Source organism: Pogona vitticeps, chromosome 14, assembly GCF_051106095.1.
Source record: "Pogona vitticeps strain Pit_001003342236 chromosome 14, PviZW2.1, whole genome shotgun sequence".
Lineage (NCBI taxonomy): Eukaryota > Metazoa > Chordata > Lepidosauria > Squamata > Agamidae > Pogona > Pogona vitticeps.
The window spans coordinates 16,998,184-17,017,198 of NC_135796.1; the positions used below are offsets into that span (position 1 = coordinate 16,998,184).

The 19,015-nt window shown below is 43.2% G+C and overlaps 1 protein-coding gene across 5 annotated transcripts in view; it reads right to left on the reverse strand.

Moving 5' to 3' along the window:
• The window catches only part of RFLNA (refilin A), a 78,626-nt gene that overhangs the window by 57,400 nt on the left and 2,211 nt on the right, over positions 1-19,015 (reverse strand). The window contains exons 2-5 of one of the 5 annotated variants that reach the window (XM_072983070.2): positions 17,584-17,664; positions 16,753-16,881; positions 13,602-13,734; positions 9,482-9,593 (exon numbers count right to left, since the gene is read on the reverse strand). In XM_072983070.2, coding sequence (XP_072839171.2) covers positions 9,482-9,593; positions 13,602-13,676 — 187 coding nt within the window. In that variant the 5' untranslated portion in view covers positions 13,677-13,734; positions 16,753-16,881; positions 17,584-17,664. Of the gene's footprint in view, positions 1-9,481; positions 9,594-13,601; positions 13,735-15,444; positions 15,568-16,752; positions 16,885-17,583; positions 17,665-18,314; positions 18,444-19,015 lie in introns of those variants that run through there. The other 4 variants (XM_072983069.2, XM_078381745.1, XM_078381744.1 and 1 more) reach the window with 4 other exon arrangements.

Sequence of the window (19,015 nt, forward strand, 5' to 3'; positions counted from 1 at the left end):
TTAATATGTACTGAAGGTAAAGGTTCCCCTTGACATTTAGTCGTGTCCGACTCTAGGCTGCGGTGCTCATTCCCATCTCCAAGCTGTAGAGCCAGCATTTGTCCGTAGACAGTTTCCATCTCACGTGGCCAGTGCAACTAGACACATAATGCTGTTACCTTCCCACCGAGGTGGTACCTATTTATCTACTCGCGTTTGCATGCTTTCGAACTGCTAGGTTGGCGGGAGCTGGGACAAAGCAACGGACGCTCACTCCGTCGCGTGGATTCGATCTTACGACTGCTGGTCTTCTGACCCTGCAGCACACAAAGGCTTCTGCGGTTTAGCCCACAGCACCACCACATCCCTCGATATGTACTGAAAGTACGTTTCAATTGTTTGTTTTCCGGGGAGAATGTCCAAAGAAGAACTTTGCATTTGGAGTCTGACAACAGTCATGGAGCAATGCATTGATGACGGCAAAGCTACTGTATTTCCCGGTGGTTTCCTTCTTAAGTGGTTCAAAAAGAGAAGAACAACAGACCCAGAGGTAGGGATCACTGTGGTCCGACTAGACTTTTAAGGAGAATGGGTACTTTCTCTAATTTCCCATTCTCACAATGGGGTTTTCTCCAAGATCCCAGTCTTGACAACTGGTGATTCAGTTTCCCTGCAAAAGTAAAAATGCTAAATGCAACCTACAAAGGGGGACAACATCAAATGACTTTCAGCACTTAATCGAGTCAAGTTTGAGGTCTTTGTGCAGTACTTGGGAGTTTTGGTGTTGCTTCCTGAAAACTGGATTTTAAAAAAAATCTACAAAAGTCGTGGCTTGTTTTGTGGGATGCAAGCAATATACAATTTAAGAATGCTAAGTACGAATCCCAAAATGAATGACTGTAAAGTCAAAGACCGCCATTTTATCTTCACCGTTCTTCATGTTAAGTACTGTACAAAGAAGCCCATATTAATGTCAATTTAATGCTTTGGGGTGCTGGGTGACCCTACCTGCCATAAACTAAGACCTGCGCGGGGTTTTGATCTTTTCCTTCTGGGAGAGCTGGCTTTCCTCCTCGCAGAGCGAGATCCGTTGCTTCGACCTGTCTGATCAAGCGCCAGCAATGATAACGCCAAAGCAAAAACAAAACAGAACACGTGCCTTGATTCTCGACATCCTTCAATTCCAAGATAACCAAGACCAGATTTCTGGGGTGTAATGAATTTGTTTTATTTTTACTTTCCCTGCAAGTTGCTAGGGGGTTGGGGTAGGGGATTATGTCATAAAGAACAGACCAAGCTGCTCGGGGTGGGGAGGTCATTCAAAGTTTACTTTTAGATTTCGCTATCTGAACTCTCCATTCGTTACGGTTGGTCTATATCACTGTGAAGGGATCCGTCTTTGTACGGTAAATGCCTATTATTATTATTATTATTATTATTATTATTATTATTATTATTATTATTATTATTATTATTATTATTATTATTATTATTATTATTATTATTATTATTATTATTATTATTATTGGTGGTGGTGGTGGTGATGGTGGTTAAAACTTGCATCTGTTATATAATACCAGTCCATGTTTTCATAATTTTGATTGACTGTGTCTGGTCTTTTCGAATAATAATAATGTGACATTATGTCAATTCTGACTTAACGGCAAGACTTTTCAGGGTTCGCCAAGTAGCGAATACACAGAAATGGTTGACTATTCTTTCCTTCTTCTGGGGGAGCCCTGGGAATGTGCCGCTTGCCCAAGGCCACCCAGGCTGGCTGTTTTCCCAGGAAGCCCAGCGGGGGAATCAAACCCCCAATTCTGGCTCTGTAGTCAGAGACCTAAACCACTAAGCTATCTAGCCATATGCCCAGAATAATATTGTTCCTGGGTTTTAGAGCAGGATCTATCACTGGGCAGTGAAGTAGCTACCTCATGAGGCAGATGATGGACATAAGGGGAGCAAGAGAGAGATGTCGGCAAAGTAGCGCACATCAAGAAGTCCAGCTGTTGTGCTATCCTCAAGTTTGGTGGAGAAGAGTGTCTTTCCTTGCAATTTCAAAACAAGGTCTCCTATATGTGCAACAGGGAGTGTGTTTTAACTTAGAAAGCAAAATTCACAAATAGCAGAACACTGAATCATGGTAGACGAGGCCAGAGGTCTATGTAGCCTCCTAGTTAGTTCACATTTAGGTTTCCAGGGGCTGGCTGAAGCCATGCTGTCTTTGGTAGTGGAAGGAATCTCTCTGCATCTTTACATAAATAATGAAGTCCTGGGTCGGTCGTACTACTGTCACACTACCGTTCTGCTCCATCTAAAATCAGCACCTTTCTTGCAGGAAAGGAGTAAAGTGGAAGAACCACAAAACAAAAGGCAGGACGATGGTTTGTTGGTTATGAAGAGTTGCGTGATAAATGACTGCAAAAAGCAAAATCAACTAAGAATGGTGGTTTCAGATTAAATGTCAAGGAAGGGAAGCCTCTTCATTCATCGAATCATGGAATCACAGAATAATTGAATCAGAAGAGGCCTCTCCGGCCATCGACACCAAACGTCTGCTTGATGCAGGAATCCAAATCAATGCAGATCTGATAAGATGGCTGGAGACATTCAAGAGAAAATTCAAGTCACTGTCTCTCAGTTAAAAAAAAAAGGAGAGTAATTGTGGTTAGGATACATTGCTTGGCGTGTTCCATCTAGGTTCTGCCCTCCCCCAGGACCGACTTCTGGTTCTGTTCTAAGTTCATTGCCTTCAGCAGGGCAGTTGGCATTTCGGGAATGTTTGCATCTCAAAGTACAAATTGAATTGGCCATTCTTGATAGATCTGGATTTTTTATTTTTTTTACTTTTTTAAAAAACAGAATGTCTATCATCTGTTCCTCATTTTTAGAAAAATGTACGGTGGATGTTTTGAAGATCCAGTTTCCTTTTGCTTTGAGGAGGGCAAAAAAAAAAAAAAAAAAAAACCATACCACGTGGAATAGTTATGATGTGAAGTTCAGGTCGGATGTTATAAGTCTTTTTTTTCCTTTAAGGGTCTCCCTGCTGTTCTTCTTTTGTTTTTAAATGACCTTTGGCTTTTTCTGTTTCAAAACATTTGAATGTTGATTTTATTCATGATTATTCTTGATTAGCTTTGAAATTGTAATGGTAACTATAATTTTTTTAAAACTGTGGACACAATTAAATTATCTTTCAGTGGGAAGATATAGGTTATATGTGCTGTTGTTTTTTCTTCACCAACCATAACACTGGAAGAAAAGATGAAAATTATCTTTGAATCTATAATGCAGGGCTGTATAAGATCCTTTTGTCTTTTGAACTGGTTGACTGAATCAACAGTGATTGTTTTTCTCTGTAAATGAAGAGTGATCTGTCCCTCTCTTTTTATTAGAGGTACATTTAATCAAATTCCACCTAAAAATTTAGGCACCGTGGAAAACTTGGCCATCATATAAACGGACTTTTTAAAAAATCCTTTTAACCAGATACTTGTCATGTACTTGTACTTCAGAACTCCAGAGATCAGCTGGAACCAATGAGAAATTTAACCTCTTGATGCAACATAGGATGGATTGAATTTCCTCCAGTTATAGCATTAAGCTCTAAAAGCTGAATTTAGCTAAAGTGTCTATTTTAGAAAGCATTCCTTCTTGATAACAAAATACCAGCCTTTGTCACGCACTCACTCTACTTTCTTGTGCCTTGTAATGCAATTCTTGTACTTGTTTGTATATATAAATTAATGATATACTTTACTTAAGGGATTTGCAAACCCTGTGGAATCTTTTACGCAGAAACAAAACGAACTTCAGAAAGGAAGGGAGAGAGGAATGAAGTCCGCTGATATGTGCCAGGTTTGATATGGCATGAAAAGATCATCTCTAAGAGCTAAATTTGAGAGTTACTTAGCATGTATCTCGAAACAGTGCTTTCTCAAATGTCAAACGATGTCTGCTTGTTATCACCTCTATATCTTGCCTTGCACCTGGCTTGGTCTTCTGGTGAGTTACTGGAAGCTAAACATGAGCTTAAGAGTACCCTGCTCACTGGGAGGGCAATGTGTAGGCTGCATAATGAACTTGTAAACTGCCCAGATAGTGTTTTAAAAGCTATGGGGTAGTACATAAGCAGCACGCGTTTTGCTTTTATAGGCCAGTCTGATTGCTGAGGCACGTATCTCAAAGGAAACCACCTTCCTGGGAGGAAAACAGGCCAATTCTGTTGCAGGAATCCCCTTAACTACCATTATGAGAATACTTATTTTCCCTAACATCGAGTTTGGCCCTGGCTCAGTCGGATCCCCTAACATTGCAGTGTTCCACAGCATTGTGGGAAACTAAAATGACAGATTCCCCACGAAGCAACGCTACTTGGGGGCAGTGTGAGAAAAGGCACCTCCCAGCACTCAGCTCAGATAGGGAGATTAACCCATGAGGCATCCATCGAGTTTTTGCAAAAGGAAGATTGGAAACATCCCCCTGAGTTGGCAGACACTCTTTGAAGAGCCACTGAGAATCTGCTTCCACCCTAACCCCTCCGCTTTCCCCCACCCTCTTTCCCAGAACTATGGCAATCCAGCCGTGCTTTGGAAGCAACAACAGGAAATGTGACTTGAAAAGAAAATGGCTGGGCCTCCAAAATATGCAGGCTCTGGGCAGGGTTTCGTCTTGAGCGCATCTCAGCTTTCTTCTCTGTTTCGCTTCTAAATGGCATTGATTCCAGTTACCGCCGGTGGTGCATGAACACAGCACATCTGGTCTGATGCTTAAGGAAATAGCTGGTTGACTCTATCCCCTGAAAGACAGTCTACAAGAGTAAATATTTTTTTTTAAAGGACTCGGGACGATTCTATTGTTTTTCCTGCAGAGGCTGACACCCAGATCCCTTTCTTGGTGGGAAGCCATCGACACCAGGCAGAGAATGGCATTAAGGTGCATGGTGGACCAAATTCGCTTTCGAAGAGAAAGGTCTCGGCCTGCTTGCAAAACGACAGCAAAAACAAGACCAGGCTGGCCTCTAGTGGGAGGGAGTTCTAGAGTCTCTGGGAGCAGCCACAGAGAAGACCCTCAAATCCAAAACATGAGCTGGGTTATATGGGAGAATATAATCTGGACTGAAATCACTTAACGATTAGGTTTTTGCAATCGCTTTTGCAATCGCAAACCGATGTTTAAATGGGGGAATTTCGCTTCACGATGATCGGTTCCCTGCTTCAGGAACCGGTTTTTCGCTTAACGATGATCAAAACAGCTGATTGTCGGGTTTACAAAATGGCCACCCGCTGTGCAAAATGGCTCCCCGCTGTGTTAGGGACAGATTCCTCACTATACAGGGAGCAGAAAATGGCCGCCCTATGGAGGATCTTCACTGCACAAGCAGGTATTTCGCCCATTTAAATGCATTGAACGGTTTTCAATGCATTTCAATGGGCTTTTTTATTTCGCTTGACAACGATTTCGCTCTACAGCGATTTTGCTGGAACGGATTAACATCGTCAAGCGAGGCACCACTGTACTGCTCCCTCAAAGGTGACAATTCTAATACAAACCAGAGTACAGCAGAGTTTGCTTTGTAAATTTGGCTCGTCAGACCTACAGAGAGATCACAGCCTGCACACTGAGATTTCATGTGGACACTAACTGGATTCTACACTTGAAACACTCGCTCAGGTTTCCTCTAATTCACCATAAGCATCTGTTAATATTCTGAAATGCTTCTCACAAAGCTGAAATGCTCTCCAAGATCTTAGGGTTGTGTAAGTGTGGGTAGACACTAAAAATATTCTTCTATCTCGGCCCCAAACTGAAGCGTTTAAGCGTTTCTAAAGAACGTGACCAAATTCTGGCACACAGGCATGCAAGGAAAAAAAGAATAATCGTTGTGTGTGTGTTTGTGTGCGTATAATTTTGTTATTAAAAAAAGAGCACGTAGCAAACCATAATGGGTTGGAGTGGTAGGGAAGAAAATAACAGGCAGAAAGAACGGGAACTTCTGCTAGGAAATCAGAGTTTAGGAAAGGCAGGAACTGGGGGCTGAGAGGTGAGCTGTTTATTGCACGGTGACAGCGAAGAAATAAAAAAATTATGTGGCAGATCCTCTGAAAGTTATGGCTTTATGGAGCTCCATGCCAAAGGATCTCGGCTAGCGGGAGAGAGAGAGAGAGACATTTAACGAATGTTGGCTATAAAATGCAATGGCTTTCTGGACGGCATAGGGAGTTGAGGAATGCTAGATAAAGGAATTTGTTAAGCCCCTCTCCCCAAAATTAATGACACCATAAATGGACCTTTTAACGTGAACAAGTCCCCAGAAAGCAATCCCCGGACGGCTTACGGTTATTAGCAAACGTGCTTATTCTTCAGATTCGTGCTTGGAGGGTTGGGCTGGATAGGGCGACACAGTGTGTGGGAGACCTTAAAACTCTATAGGTCCTGTGCCCATTCCCTCTCCCTGACCAACACATCTCCTTCATTGAACAACAAAGCCATTTAAAGGAAATCAGAGCGGTTTAAAGTGAAGGAATCAAGGACTAGACCTACCTTAGGTCTCCAGTTGTGGAGCCAGAGGTTGGGAGCTCAATTCCAACCCCATGACCCAGAACGACATCGTTCCTGTACTGTTGGACAAAAGGGTAAGGGGCACAGCAGAATTTAACTCTGCCTCCTTCTTTCCTGTACCCAGTGTGACGTTGTAGTGGATAAAGCGACAGACTCAGGAGATCTGAGTTCAAATCCCTGCTTAGCCAAGGAAAATCACTGGGGGAGTGGACCTGGTAAAACCACTCTTTAAATAACTCATTTACCTTAAAGCCCTGTTAGGGTCTCTACCGGTTCAGTTCCGATTTGACGGCACATAACAACCGTTCTTTCCCAGCCTTTGAACCCTGTTTCAGGAAAAGGCCTCTCCTCTTTGCGCGTGAACCATGCTAGGCAGACAACGCCCTGCGTATTCATGAAGAATATGAACACACAGGCCTGGTAGACTCATTGAACTACGACCTTCCATTGTTTGGAAGTTCGGTCTTTGACTTCTCAGCCACTAGACTTACCCACAATTCCACTGGGGGAACAGATATAAACTCTTTTCATACAGAATAGGTTTTTAGTTGTTGGAAAAAGCTCTGCGGTTTGGGATTAAGCTTGGATAATTCCTGGAAAATAGTTTATGCTTCTCATTGTAGAGCAGAGCGCACTCGCATCCCAGTATTTTACGTGGTATGCAAGCTGTCACTGTTGTTTTGTTTTGTTTTGTTTTTTTTAAGGAAGAGAATTCCAACACGCTACCTCTTGGAAATGTGATTTATACTGCAAACATTCCCAAGACTCTTGAAAACCACACGCTTTGGCAGAACTTCTAAGGTGGCAGGATGAAAAATGTTAACAGGGTAATGAGAACAGGTTGGGTCCTTTATTTTGTGCTGTTTGAAATACCTCTGTGTATAGGCCTTTACACATTATGTAGAGCTTGAAAATATTGCTTCAAAAATCCATCCATTAAAATTATAGTCCCAACACCTTCAAAACATGTATTCCCACCATAGTTACAGGTTTTTAACAAAACCTCTTTGGTTTCCCATATCTCAAAAGGAACACTAAAATAAGTCCAGAGGCACTGTTTTAAGAAAAAGGATGGAAAAATCAACTTCTGCGCCATGCACCCATTCTCCCGTTCATAAATACTTTGTCAGCCTAGGTGGCCCCGATGAAATCTTGTCTCTCCTCCTCAGAGGACATTTTCCAAACAACTGTTTTGTGGCATTCATCTAAAGTTTCCTTGACGGGGTATTTGCGTAAGGCCAATGTTGTCTCTTCTTAAGTGTCAAATTAAAAGGACAAACCAAGACAAATGAAGCCAGTCGAACACAAAAGGACAACTTAGGCCTCAGAGGGTGACACAACCTCTAGCGACTGGCATGCACAGAATTGCGGGCGCATCTCTTTCTCGCCCTGGCAGCTGTTTAGCAAACTGCTAAGCGCCACTACAGTTTTTCACACGCCGCTTTATATGAGGTTTCTGTATGGGATGTTGTGTAAGGGCCGTCCTGGTTCTACATGTCAAATTATATGTTACAAATATATGTCCTTAGAAAAAGAAGATCATGTGAGCCTCCCAGAGATAGGATTCTGGCAGCCCCTTGTATCTCAGCAATCAGACTTGCAAATGAAGCCCTTCTCTGCCTCCCAGGGACCAATCAGAAAGCAGACTAATTTGCAAACTACGGAAGCTATGAAAACTCCGGCTGTGACAAGCTAACATCTTTCAACACCCAAAGCATCCTTACTTTGTAGGATGTGCTGACTTGACCATATGCGACAACCAACTTCTTTTTACTCCTGTGGTCCTGGGTGATTCATGAGCCAACAATGGGTTATGGTTTTTTTGTAATTACCACAAAACAAGGCTCCCACACCTACAACTTTACTGTTCCCTCACCCCATCCAGTCACAGCAGCAGCATCTAAAATTTTAAATCCGCTTCTCAGATTTATACATGTTCAAGATGGTCCAAGTGAATTTCTTTTATAGCTGTAGCACATGGTCTGTATTTAGAGTTCTGTATGCGTGTTGGGGGGGGCATGAAAGGTTGTATTTCAGAGTTCCACCAACCTTGTCTATATTTGGGATAGCCTGGGAGAATTTGGGAACAACACCTTCACAATTAAATGTGTTGGGTGGACAGGGGTACTTGGCACACGGTCCTCCTGCATCTTGATTTCATCAATAGGCCCTTTAAACGCTTTGGAACGGCTCCCAGGTTCTCAACCAGACCGAGCGAAGAATGGGCAGCAGAACAAGGAAAAATACACACCGCAGGAAGTTAAGACAAGTTAAATGCATCACACAAGTTAACTGCAGATGCAGGAATATCATCGATATAATATCATCAAGTCGGTCGCTGTACATGAACCAAAGAGGGGCAGAGATCTGATCGGGAGGCTTCAAAATCAGTTTGGAAACTTCCGCTAGGGCAAAGGTTGTGACCAATGAGATGGTACGTTGTCACTTTGCTAGGAACGGTCTTCCTTAAAGTGATTCTTCCATCCACCAGGGAACTGCTCCAGCCCAGCCCCCCCCCCCCAAAAAAGAAGCAGCTCCAACAGCTAGAGAGAAAAAACGGTCCATCTTGAGCATGGATATGAGTTGGCCTGGTGAGTTATTCCCCATATGTAGTGTGACTGGCTGGGAAATAGCTTCCACCAGACTATGCCACGAGAGATCCAAAAGGCTGGCTAAGTGCCCCTGGGATCACCCCTTCTGCATTTCGAATCTGTCACCTGTTTAAGAGCACCTGAGCCGCTCTCCAAGAGAAAAAATGTCCTGTGGCGCTGTGCTAAAGCATGTTATCTGTGTCCACAGGTTCAAGGCCTGGTATTTCTGAAAATCTGTAAAGTTGGTGGAAACAATACAGAACTAGAGGGAAGGGTCTAATAACTCAGTATAAAGCAGACAGGTATTTTTTGTAGATTTCTGGGCTCGAGTCATGATGCCGGGTTCTTACCTTCAAAGGCAGTGGTTTCTCTAAATTCCAGACCTAAAGAACAATCAATGGGGTCAGGGAGAGACGTCTTCGTAAACTGAATTATAGCTTTGAAGAGGCATCTGGCTGGTCTCTGTTAGAAAAACAACATCAGGTTAGGTTTCTTTTGTTCTTCAGCAAACAGAATACACTTTTTATTCTTTCTAAGAAGTACCTAGTTTGGTGCTAGGGGCCTCAAGCAAGATCCTTGTTTCCGGAATGCAGAAGCAAGATTTTAATTTTTTTTTTAAGTATTCTTCCTATGAATCCAACCGACAGGAGGAGAAGTTGATGTCTTGGGCCAAAATTAAGAAGGATTTTGCACAGTACAATGTTTGCTAAATAGATTTACTCAGAAGGAAATCCTATTCGGTTCAGGATGGCTCACTCCCAGGTAGATAGGGACTCTATAGCGAGTAGTTTTCCTCAACATTTCTGTGCCGAGACAGGGCACAAAACGTGCCCTTCTGCTGTCGTGGTGGAAGTCTGAAGTTTTCCATACCTGCATCAAAGCTGGTCTGTGCTGGGCGCTAAATCCTGCCCCATCTTTTGTTATGACTATGTGTGTGTGTGTGGGGGGAAGCAAACGAGGAGCCCAGTCCCACTGGCTCAGGTATGCCCTGCTAGTGGCTACTGTTTATTTCCTGGAAGTCTAAATACCACGTTGACTAATATTAGTCTGTCTGTTTGTGGAAAGCAGCCCACAGGGTTCTTGAAACATCTTTCCAGGCCCTGTGGCAAACTCTGCCAACCCATCTACCCTTAAATAATATCGACCTGCTCCTTACATCTGAAGGCCAGATTTGTTTCAGAAGAAAGCTCCTTTCTAGACTGGCTCTTTGTTTTAAAATATTCACATGGGCCTCATTCTTTTTCCCGCCCACGTTCAGATTTTTTTTTTTAATACCAGGAAAATGTCCAGTGACCACCTGAGCAAATACATTTGGTGTTGGTTTTTTTTTTCAGAGGAATAATACATAAATACAATGGGGGACCTTCCAGAAAATAGAGGCATGGGAAGTCGTTAGCCGGAGCCCATTCAATCCGTTGCTGATTAACTCGGTTGATGCCTCTCGGTGGTCTAGGGCCCTGAAAGGAGCTCCTGTCACTTTTTAAGTTAATCCTGTCAACCGTAAGTGTCCAAGATTGAATTTGGGATCTTCTGTGTGTCTGCTCTTCTATCCACCCACCTGCACATCCATCATACACTACCTGGCGTAGAGGGAAACCAGGTGGCATGTAGGAACAGGACATACCACTAGATGTCTCACCCTTCCTAACGGTGCACATTCCATCCTGAAATAACACCCAAAGCATTTGGGGATGACCTAGTGATTTTCCCTATGAGACCCGTAGCTGGAAAATAATATGTTTGGTTTCTCAGCCTTTCTGAAAGGTTTAGATGGCCCTCTTGGGACATTGCAGGGTAACCGTGGGTACATTTTATTTCTAACCAGCTGGGGCACGGATGGGAATCGCTTTGCATTCTATCGCAACCAGGTTTCTGCCTGGCATTTGCACGTCAGGGAGGGAATTCATCAACCTCCATGTGTGTCTTCCAGGGACGCTCAGTCTGCTGCAACTGATCTTTTAAGGCAAAAAAGTCCCAAGACGTTTCTGAGAAACCCCGCCAGGGTTGTCAGAACGCCAACCCTGGAAGTTGGGATTAGGGAAAAAGGATTTCACAGCGGACTCCCAAAGGGGCTTCGATCTTGGTGCCACTTCTCTCCCCCCACGACCCCTCTCTTTTTTGCTTCACATCAAATTCCACATTCACAGTTGAAGAGCCGTGCAGCCTGAATCCATCTTCCGTTTTAAAAGCCACACTGCAGGATGGAAGCCTGTTGTTACATCCATGCTCTGGGGACAGAGCCAAATGTGCCAGAGAGCGCGGCTTATGTTACACCAGCCGGCATCAGAAGCGCCACCCCCGGGGAGAAATCATAAAAAGGCGCTTCTTGTTCCTACGCCATTCCGTTCCCGATAGATATTCCAAAAGGCACGGCGGGACCTGCCTACGAAAGAGGCACTGTCGAGCAGGCAGGAAATCCTTTCCAGCGTCGTGTTGGGGGCGGGGGGTAATGGAGGGGCTGGGAAATTTGGAAGATGGAGATACTAATTCCTACATCTCTCCAAATAACACGCAAGAAAGATGGCCTTGTTTCTGTACAAAAATCTCTAAGCATCTGTTAGGGTGGGAGTCTTGGGGGAAAAGAAGCGAGACCTGGAATACCTTTTGCTGTACAGATCCTCGCCTTATATTGTAGATAATGCTAAACACAAACAGCCGTGAACAGACATTGTGCCTGGGCTTTGCCTGTTCTATATTAGAGAAAATATAGGAAGAACAACTCATTTCCAACCCCCCGAACTGGCTAGTTGATTCTAATTCAATTCAGATTCAACATTCACCAATCTCCCATCATCCCCAGTCATAGATTGGGATGGTGGGAATTAAGAACTGAGCACATTTTGGAAGGCACAGTGTGGGGTTGGCTAAATCAATTTAAAACATTCTGACCCAACCAAAAATGGGTCCCTAATGAATTCACTGGTCAGCAAACTAGGAAAAGATATCAGAAATAATCTTATGAAATCGTCAAATGAATCTGTACAGATAGCACATTGTTAAAAGCAAAAAGCACCTTCATAAGCCTGGTGCTACAACTCCCACTGTGCTTCATGTGTGATCAATCTTATATGCAAATGAAGTCCAGCTTACCTCTCAACAACCAATCAGAGAACAAAGCAAACTTAATTTGCAAGCTACGGGAGGTGAGAAAAGCTCGTACCATGCCAAACATTTTTTCCAGCACTTGAAGAACTGCTGCTTCTAATGACATGTTGTTTATAACGTCTACTTCGACACTTAGAAGAAATTTCCCTTTCTATGTGAAAAGGATCAGGGAGTGCCTCTTATCCGGCAACGCCTTCTGTAGCACGTGTTTATTCACAAAATACAGAAGTACTTTCACAGATTCATGGAGATTCAACCAAATAATCAAATAAAGCTAATTTAATTAACTTAGGCCATTCAAACTCGAGTGTCAAGGGAAAGAGACAATACAGGCAGACAGATTAATATCTCTGGAAGCTGAGCTGAGAGAAATTATCTCATTTTCTTGGGAAAGCTGAAGAAAGCTCTCATCCTAAATGGTGATTATTTTCTGCTCAAAACTATTGTTATGTTTTTCTCTTTCTGCCGGCCCAAAACAATTTCTGTGTATGCAAGCAGGAGAGGGCCATGGCCAGCAGGAGATAAATTTCAAATAAAATAAAATAAATTCCCCACATTTGGTTTTCTCCAGAAAGGCTGCTCCCGCAAGTCTGCCGCCGTGTCTGAACCGTGTATTAAAAAGCCCCGTTTCAATCAAGGTAACCATTCTGCTCCACTCGCCAAGACAAATATTAGGTTTATTTTCAGACCATTAAGAGCAGTCGCCCTCGGCAGACCTGGTTTCCTTTCCTTTTTTGAACAGGCTCTTTTCAACTCCGTGGCCCCAGAGTCCTTGAGCCGGAGCTCGACAAACAAGAAAATATTTGCAGAGTATTGGGAGGATATTTCCCAGATTTTACTCTTGCCCGTCCTGCTGACTAGAAATCTCCTGTTTTCAGAGGGGAAGCTGAAACCAATTGCAGGTACCCATCGATACAGCCAAGGTCAGTCCCAAGAGGCGCTAGGGCTTCGCAGAACCAGGAGTTCCTGAAATATACAGAATTTCCCAAAAGGATCCACAGCAATTCTGCCTGGGGGGGGGGAGATTATGGGCCATTTAAAATGGCAACTCTGCTATTAGGTGCCCCAGTGGCCACAGATTCCCCCCCCCATACAAAAATGGGGCCCCTTTATCAAGACTACTTTCAAACCGAGAGCGGCATCAATGTGACAATTAACTGGACATAAGGCAGCCACTTCAAACGTGGGATTCTGGCCATGATGGAAGCACTTCCACAACTTATTTTATTTTTATTTCACCATACACTTTTACTCTCGGGGAGAGCCAGCTATGAGATTGACTAGCCTATTAACCTGGCTAGCTTTGGGTACCACATGCCTTGATTTAGTGTGTTTTATTATTTGTATTTTTTAATCTTGACTTACCTCTTTTATGCTAGTTCTTATTCCTTTTTTTTTCCTTGCCTGGTCACATCCATCCACCAGAATCACTAGAGGCATTTTTGCAGTCTTAGGACTCGGTTAGTTGCACATGCTGGGCCGAAGGAGAGCCTGTAACCTGTTTCGAGAAAATAAGGTGCTCTAATTAACCAACAGATACTCGGCGTGGTGTAGTGGATAGAGTAACGGACCAGGACTCGAGAGACCTGGGTTCGAATCCCTGCTCAGCCATGTGGAAACTCACTGGGTGACATGGAACTGGTAAAACACTCCTTAATTATCTCACCTACCTAGAGATATAGGGTCACTATAAATGGGTTCAGACTCAATGGTACAGAACAATCGCCACCATTAATCAATAAGGCTTCAGATTTATTGATTTATTTCCAAGAAGCTGCAGATGGTAGGCCCAGCTTCTTGATACTGTCGGCAACAGTAATTCTCTGATCTCAACGCATACTGCCTCTCCCAAGAGACAAAAATGTGCTAAGGGAAAAGCTAGACCCCATTCTCATTTCTCCCGCACTTGGGTTAACCCTCTTCCCCGGACAGACAGACGGACGGGCCAGAGGAGTGAAAGCAAAATGAACCAGTGAGGGAGGAAGGCAGGCGAGCTGTTGAGAGTCTCTCTCTCTCTCTCTCTCTGTGTGTGTGTGTGTGTGTGTGTGTGAGAGAGAGAGAGAGAGAGAGGGTGTTTGTTTTGGATGTACAGCCACTGGAAAAAATATCTCCTGGCCCATTTTGCTTGGCTTCAGAGGCTTGTTTTATTTGGAGAACAACAGAGGACAACGGGGAGGCTGAAAATACAATGATCTGCCTGACAGGTTCTTGACCCACTTTCGAGGGCCCCGGCTAGCCAACGCCACATGTCGCTTGCAAGGGCATTGAAACAGGCCCGGCAGCAGGACAGGGAGGCAGGAGTGAGGAAATATGCCAGCCAGCTGGGCTCTGAAGGGAGAGTTTGCATTTGCATCAGCCGAGAGAGCCGTCTTTGCAAAAAAAAAAAAAAAAAAAAGCAAAGCAAGCTGGCAGCGGGCGGAAGCATAGAGCAGCCTGTACCATGGCAGCAAGCATGAGGGGGGCATTTGATCCTCAGACACTGATGAACTGTACCATTACAGTGGAGGGAGGGGGGAATCATTTCTATCCTCCATGTTGGCAAAATTAAACAAAACCAACCAGTCAATTAACAAAAACAAGACAGCCTGACCAATGTTGAGCCATTCTGGGAGTTAAAAGTCTAAAATATCTAGTGGGGCCAACCACTAATCTGAACAGCGGAAGAGAAAAGGTGTGGCCTCCCGGATACTGTCATACTACATCTCCTATCATCCACTGCAATTGACTGTCGCATCTACAAGTGACGGGAGCTGTAGTAAAACACCAAAAGGTCAACAGTTGACTGTTTTTGTAAAAATAAAGCAATAACAACTTTCCGCTGTGTGCGGCAACTGTCAAATTAAGCTTTTAAAGAAAAATTTTCTATGCTTTCGGCTGGCCTAATAAAGGGAATGTCCTAATTTTTTGGGGGGGGGTGGATTTTTTTCTCAGTGTATACATGGATACATTGCTTTTTCTAAATTAACTGTTGAAGACATGCATAGGATTGTATCATTAATTTAATTACACTGCAAACCCACGAATTAGATAGTCACAGAGATCAAAGTTAATCAGCATTCAGCACATAGTCTTTTAAGTTTAGAATCTGTCTGGTTTTAGTCATATTTAGCCTGAAACTTTCTGACAGATAAGTTTAACCACAAAGTTTGGATGTTAGAAGTGGTTTCTTTCTTCTGAGAAAAGAAAAATATATTGTAATCAAATATACCCTGAATCATGGAGGAAGGATGCAGGTAGAAGCGTTTCAGGTTTGCTTGTTTTGTTTTACTTTTTAGAGTAGCAGTGATGTCATCAACCAGAGCATTAAAGAAATGGATGGTTCTTTCAGAGTCTGACAAATACAGGAGGTGATAATAAGGCTTTCAAGTTTTTATTTAAAAAAATGATTTTACTGAGTTACATGAGAAATTAATAAACATGCGAGTGAACCAGAAAGAGCTCACAGGAAAAAAAAACACATACAAAAAAGCAAATAAAGAACGTTCAAAAATCAGTATTAAAGACCAAAGCCTTCATAAGCTAGTTCAAAGAAAGAGAAACATACAGAGAGCTGAATCCAGATGTAATAATACTTCAAGTGCAACCACTAAAATGGATGAGAATTAAACTATCTTCTTGCTTCTACCATGGTACCGTCATATATCAAGGTAATGCCTAAGAATCAAGGCCTTGCTTGTAGAAAGATCAGAGATGCAAGCATCAAAGGGATTGGTTTAATAAAGCCAGAAGATGGAGTGAACTGATGAGATGAGAGCATTTTATAGCAAATTGGCTTCTTGAGTATAGTATGATATCATATTATTATGGGATGCTTGGAGATTTCCAGCTTGAATGCTGTTTGAGATATGCCAAGATGTTGTTTTACTGAACCTAAGATGTTGTAACTGAAAAATCAGGCAATGAGCTGACAGTCTGAGCTGACAGTCCATAATATAGATTTCTTTCTTTCTTTCTTTCTTTCTAAGCATTATCCTTTCCAATGTTTATTTAAAAATGTTTAAGGGTGATAGTTTGTCAGAAGTCAAAATTTACATGGATTTCAGTGCTATAAAATAAAATATGGAAAGCTTATTTTTTCATTTAATTAATGAAATTGAGTCAGTACCTCACCCTTTGTACTGTATGACCATGACATCTAAGAAAGGGAGTTGGCCCTCTATTTCTTTTTCCATAGTGAATTGTATATTTGGGTGGATGCTGTTAAGATGGTTTAGAAATTCTTCCAGTTTTTCTTCACCGTGGTTCCAAATTGCGAAGGTGTCATCCACATATCAGAACAAGACTGTGGGTGCGAAGGATGCTGAAGCCAGGGCCTGTTTTTCGAAATGTTCCATGTAGATGTTTGCTATAACCGGGCTGAGGGGGCTCCCCAGGGCCACTCCATCTGTCTGACTGTGAGTTCTATTAACCCAAAAAATCCACAATAACCATGTAGTGTATTTCTGAGCGAATATAAAATACAGTGGCTAGGTGATCAGCAAAAGAGTGGGATATAATTAAGTAAAAAAATAAATACCAATGGCATTAAAGCTGATGATACACAATTTGCCAACGCCGTAAGTTTCATTCTGTACATTCTTCAACACGAAACTCTGACAACATTTCATAAACCTTGCACTAGAGTTCAGTGGAACATCTCTGCCACCTACTGAAAAGAGAAACACTTGCTGAAGATATTGCTCGAACAAAAAAAAGCCGAGAGAAAAAGAAAAATACAAATTGCATCTATTAGCACACAGTTGACATAAAACTGAGGTTTGGATATTGGATTCTGTGTATCTGAGGAAGCGCCTTGTAATCCGCAATTTCTCGTGCTAAAATAAATGCCTTGGTCTTGAAGGCATGAACAAGACCCTTTTTTTGTTATATTGACACATAATAGCTTGGCTGCCACTTTTTAAAGCAAAAAGTGCTGCTTATATACCGCCCCATAGTGCTTCAAGCACTCGTCTTTGTTCATTTCTGGAAAGCTGAAATGCCAAAAGAGATAACAGAAGGCCTTCCCCCTGCACTCTGATCATCTCATCTGATAAATCACCCGGTTTTCTCCCCTCCCCTTTCAATGCCCTGCAAGGCAAGGAGGAACAGTCTGCTTATTGCTGTCTCCAGCCCTGCCAGGAAATGAAATTACCTCCTGGCACAAATTCCTTCAGAATCGGCCTTCTTTGCCTCATCTTGTGTGACCCCTAAATGGATCCCGTGTTCAGAATCCAATATGCTGCATCAGAGTTTCTATTTGCAGCCAACTGTTTTATAACGGCCGATGACCCAAGGGAACGGAAAGAAGAATGTGAAGTAGAGCAGGAAAATAAAAATCCATTGAGCTTTAGGCTGCAATCTTACTCACACAATACTCCCAAGTTACTTCTCTGGGACGGGCCTGGGTCGCAGGATCCCTTCTTGAAAGCACGCATCATGTCCATGTTTCCTGTGTGAGACAAATAACGCTTGGTGTAAAACCTTAAAGAGAGGTCGAAATCCTTGGGGTGAATCCTATGAGTTGCCCCAACAACCAGGGGGCCCTTTGGTCACAGGCCGATTCTGGGTTCAGGTTTCCCGCCTATAACACTTTGACCTTAGCTGTTTTGATCCGCAATGCCCATTAGCCCCATGCAGCATGAGTGATAATGGGAGCTGTAGTCCAAAATATCTGGAGGGCTGCATGGGCCGAAACCTGCCTTAAAATAAGCCCGTTCAGTGTAATCTCTAAGGGGGAAATGGGAGCAAAGGCTGAAAAGTGGTTAAAAAAAAAAACACTAAACAATATGGTGTGAGAATCCCTTCTTATGACTATGCATAAAGGCCATATTAAAAGAGAGGCATCCCTCTTATTTAAACTTATCCCAAATAAGCATCTCTCTCTTTTAAACTTATCCCAAATAAACAGAGGTATTTTAGGATAGGTGTAATAATTTTTATGTCAAAATTATATGTTTTTATCTATGCATTTGGAAGCCGCCTAGAGTGGTCATAAGACCAGATGGGTGGGGTATTAAATAAATAAATAAATAAATAAATAAATAAATAAATAAATAAATAAATAAATAAATAAATAAATAAATAAATAGTATTACGTACTTCGTGACTACCAGGTCGCATTTTCCAGGGGTGGGAAAATTGCTGAGGAAAAGGACTGGAGGAAAGAAGCCCTACCGTCCAGCCCGCCTGTTTTCAGGGGTCAAATTACACATTACAGAGACCACAAGGGTCTCTAATTCCAATTCTGTGAGGATTAGAAGAGGGAAGGGGACTCAGTTAAGTGCGTCTCTGCAACACCCTCATGTATATTTTACCAAAAAGGTGGTGGTTGGTTTTTCTCCCCTTAACTTTGTCATCTTTTATCTTATCGACCCACATCTCTTCGCCATCCCCACCTGGACTCAAAACGCCCAGCCCTTCAGGACCCTAATAAAGAGGAGCCCAGAGGGAGAGGAGCGGGTCTCCTCAGAATCAAGCCCTACGGAGCTGGCGGGGTTTCCTTCCTTCTGCAGGAGGAGGTTGGGGGGAGGGGTGGCCTGGATTTACTACGTATCCAGCGGGGGGAAAAGGGGGAACTGCCGGCAAACAGGGGCGCCCCCCATGAGAGGAGCTGCGCCAAAAGACGGGCGACCGGCTCGGCGCCATTTCACCGCGCTCGCCTTCCTCACGAGGCGGCACTGACCGCACGACGCCCGCCTGAGGCAGGCTCTGGAACCCCACCCCTGGCGAGGCCACGCCCCCTTCTCCTTCTCCCGCCCCCTTCTCCTGCGGCCCCGCCCAGACGCGGTGGGCGGGGTTTG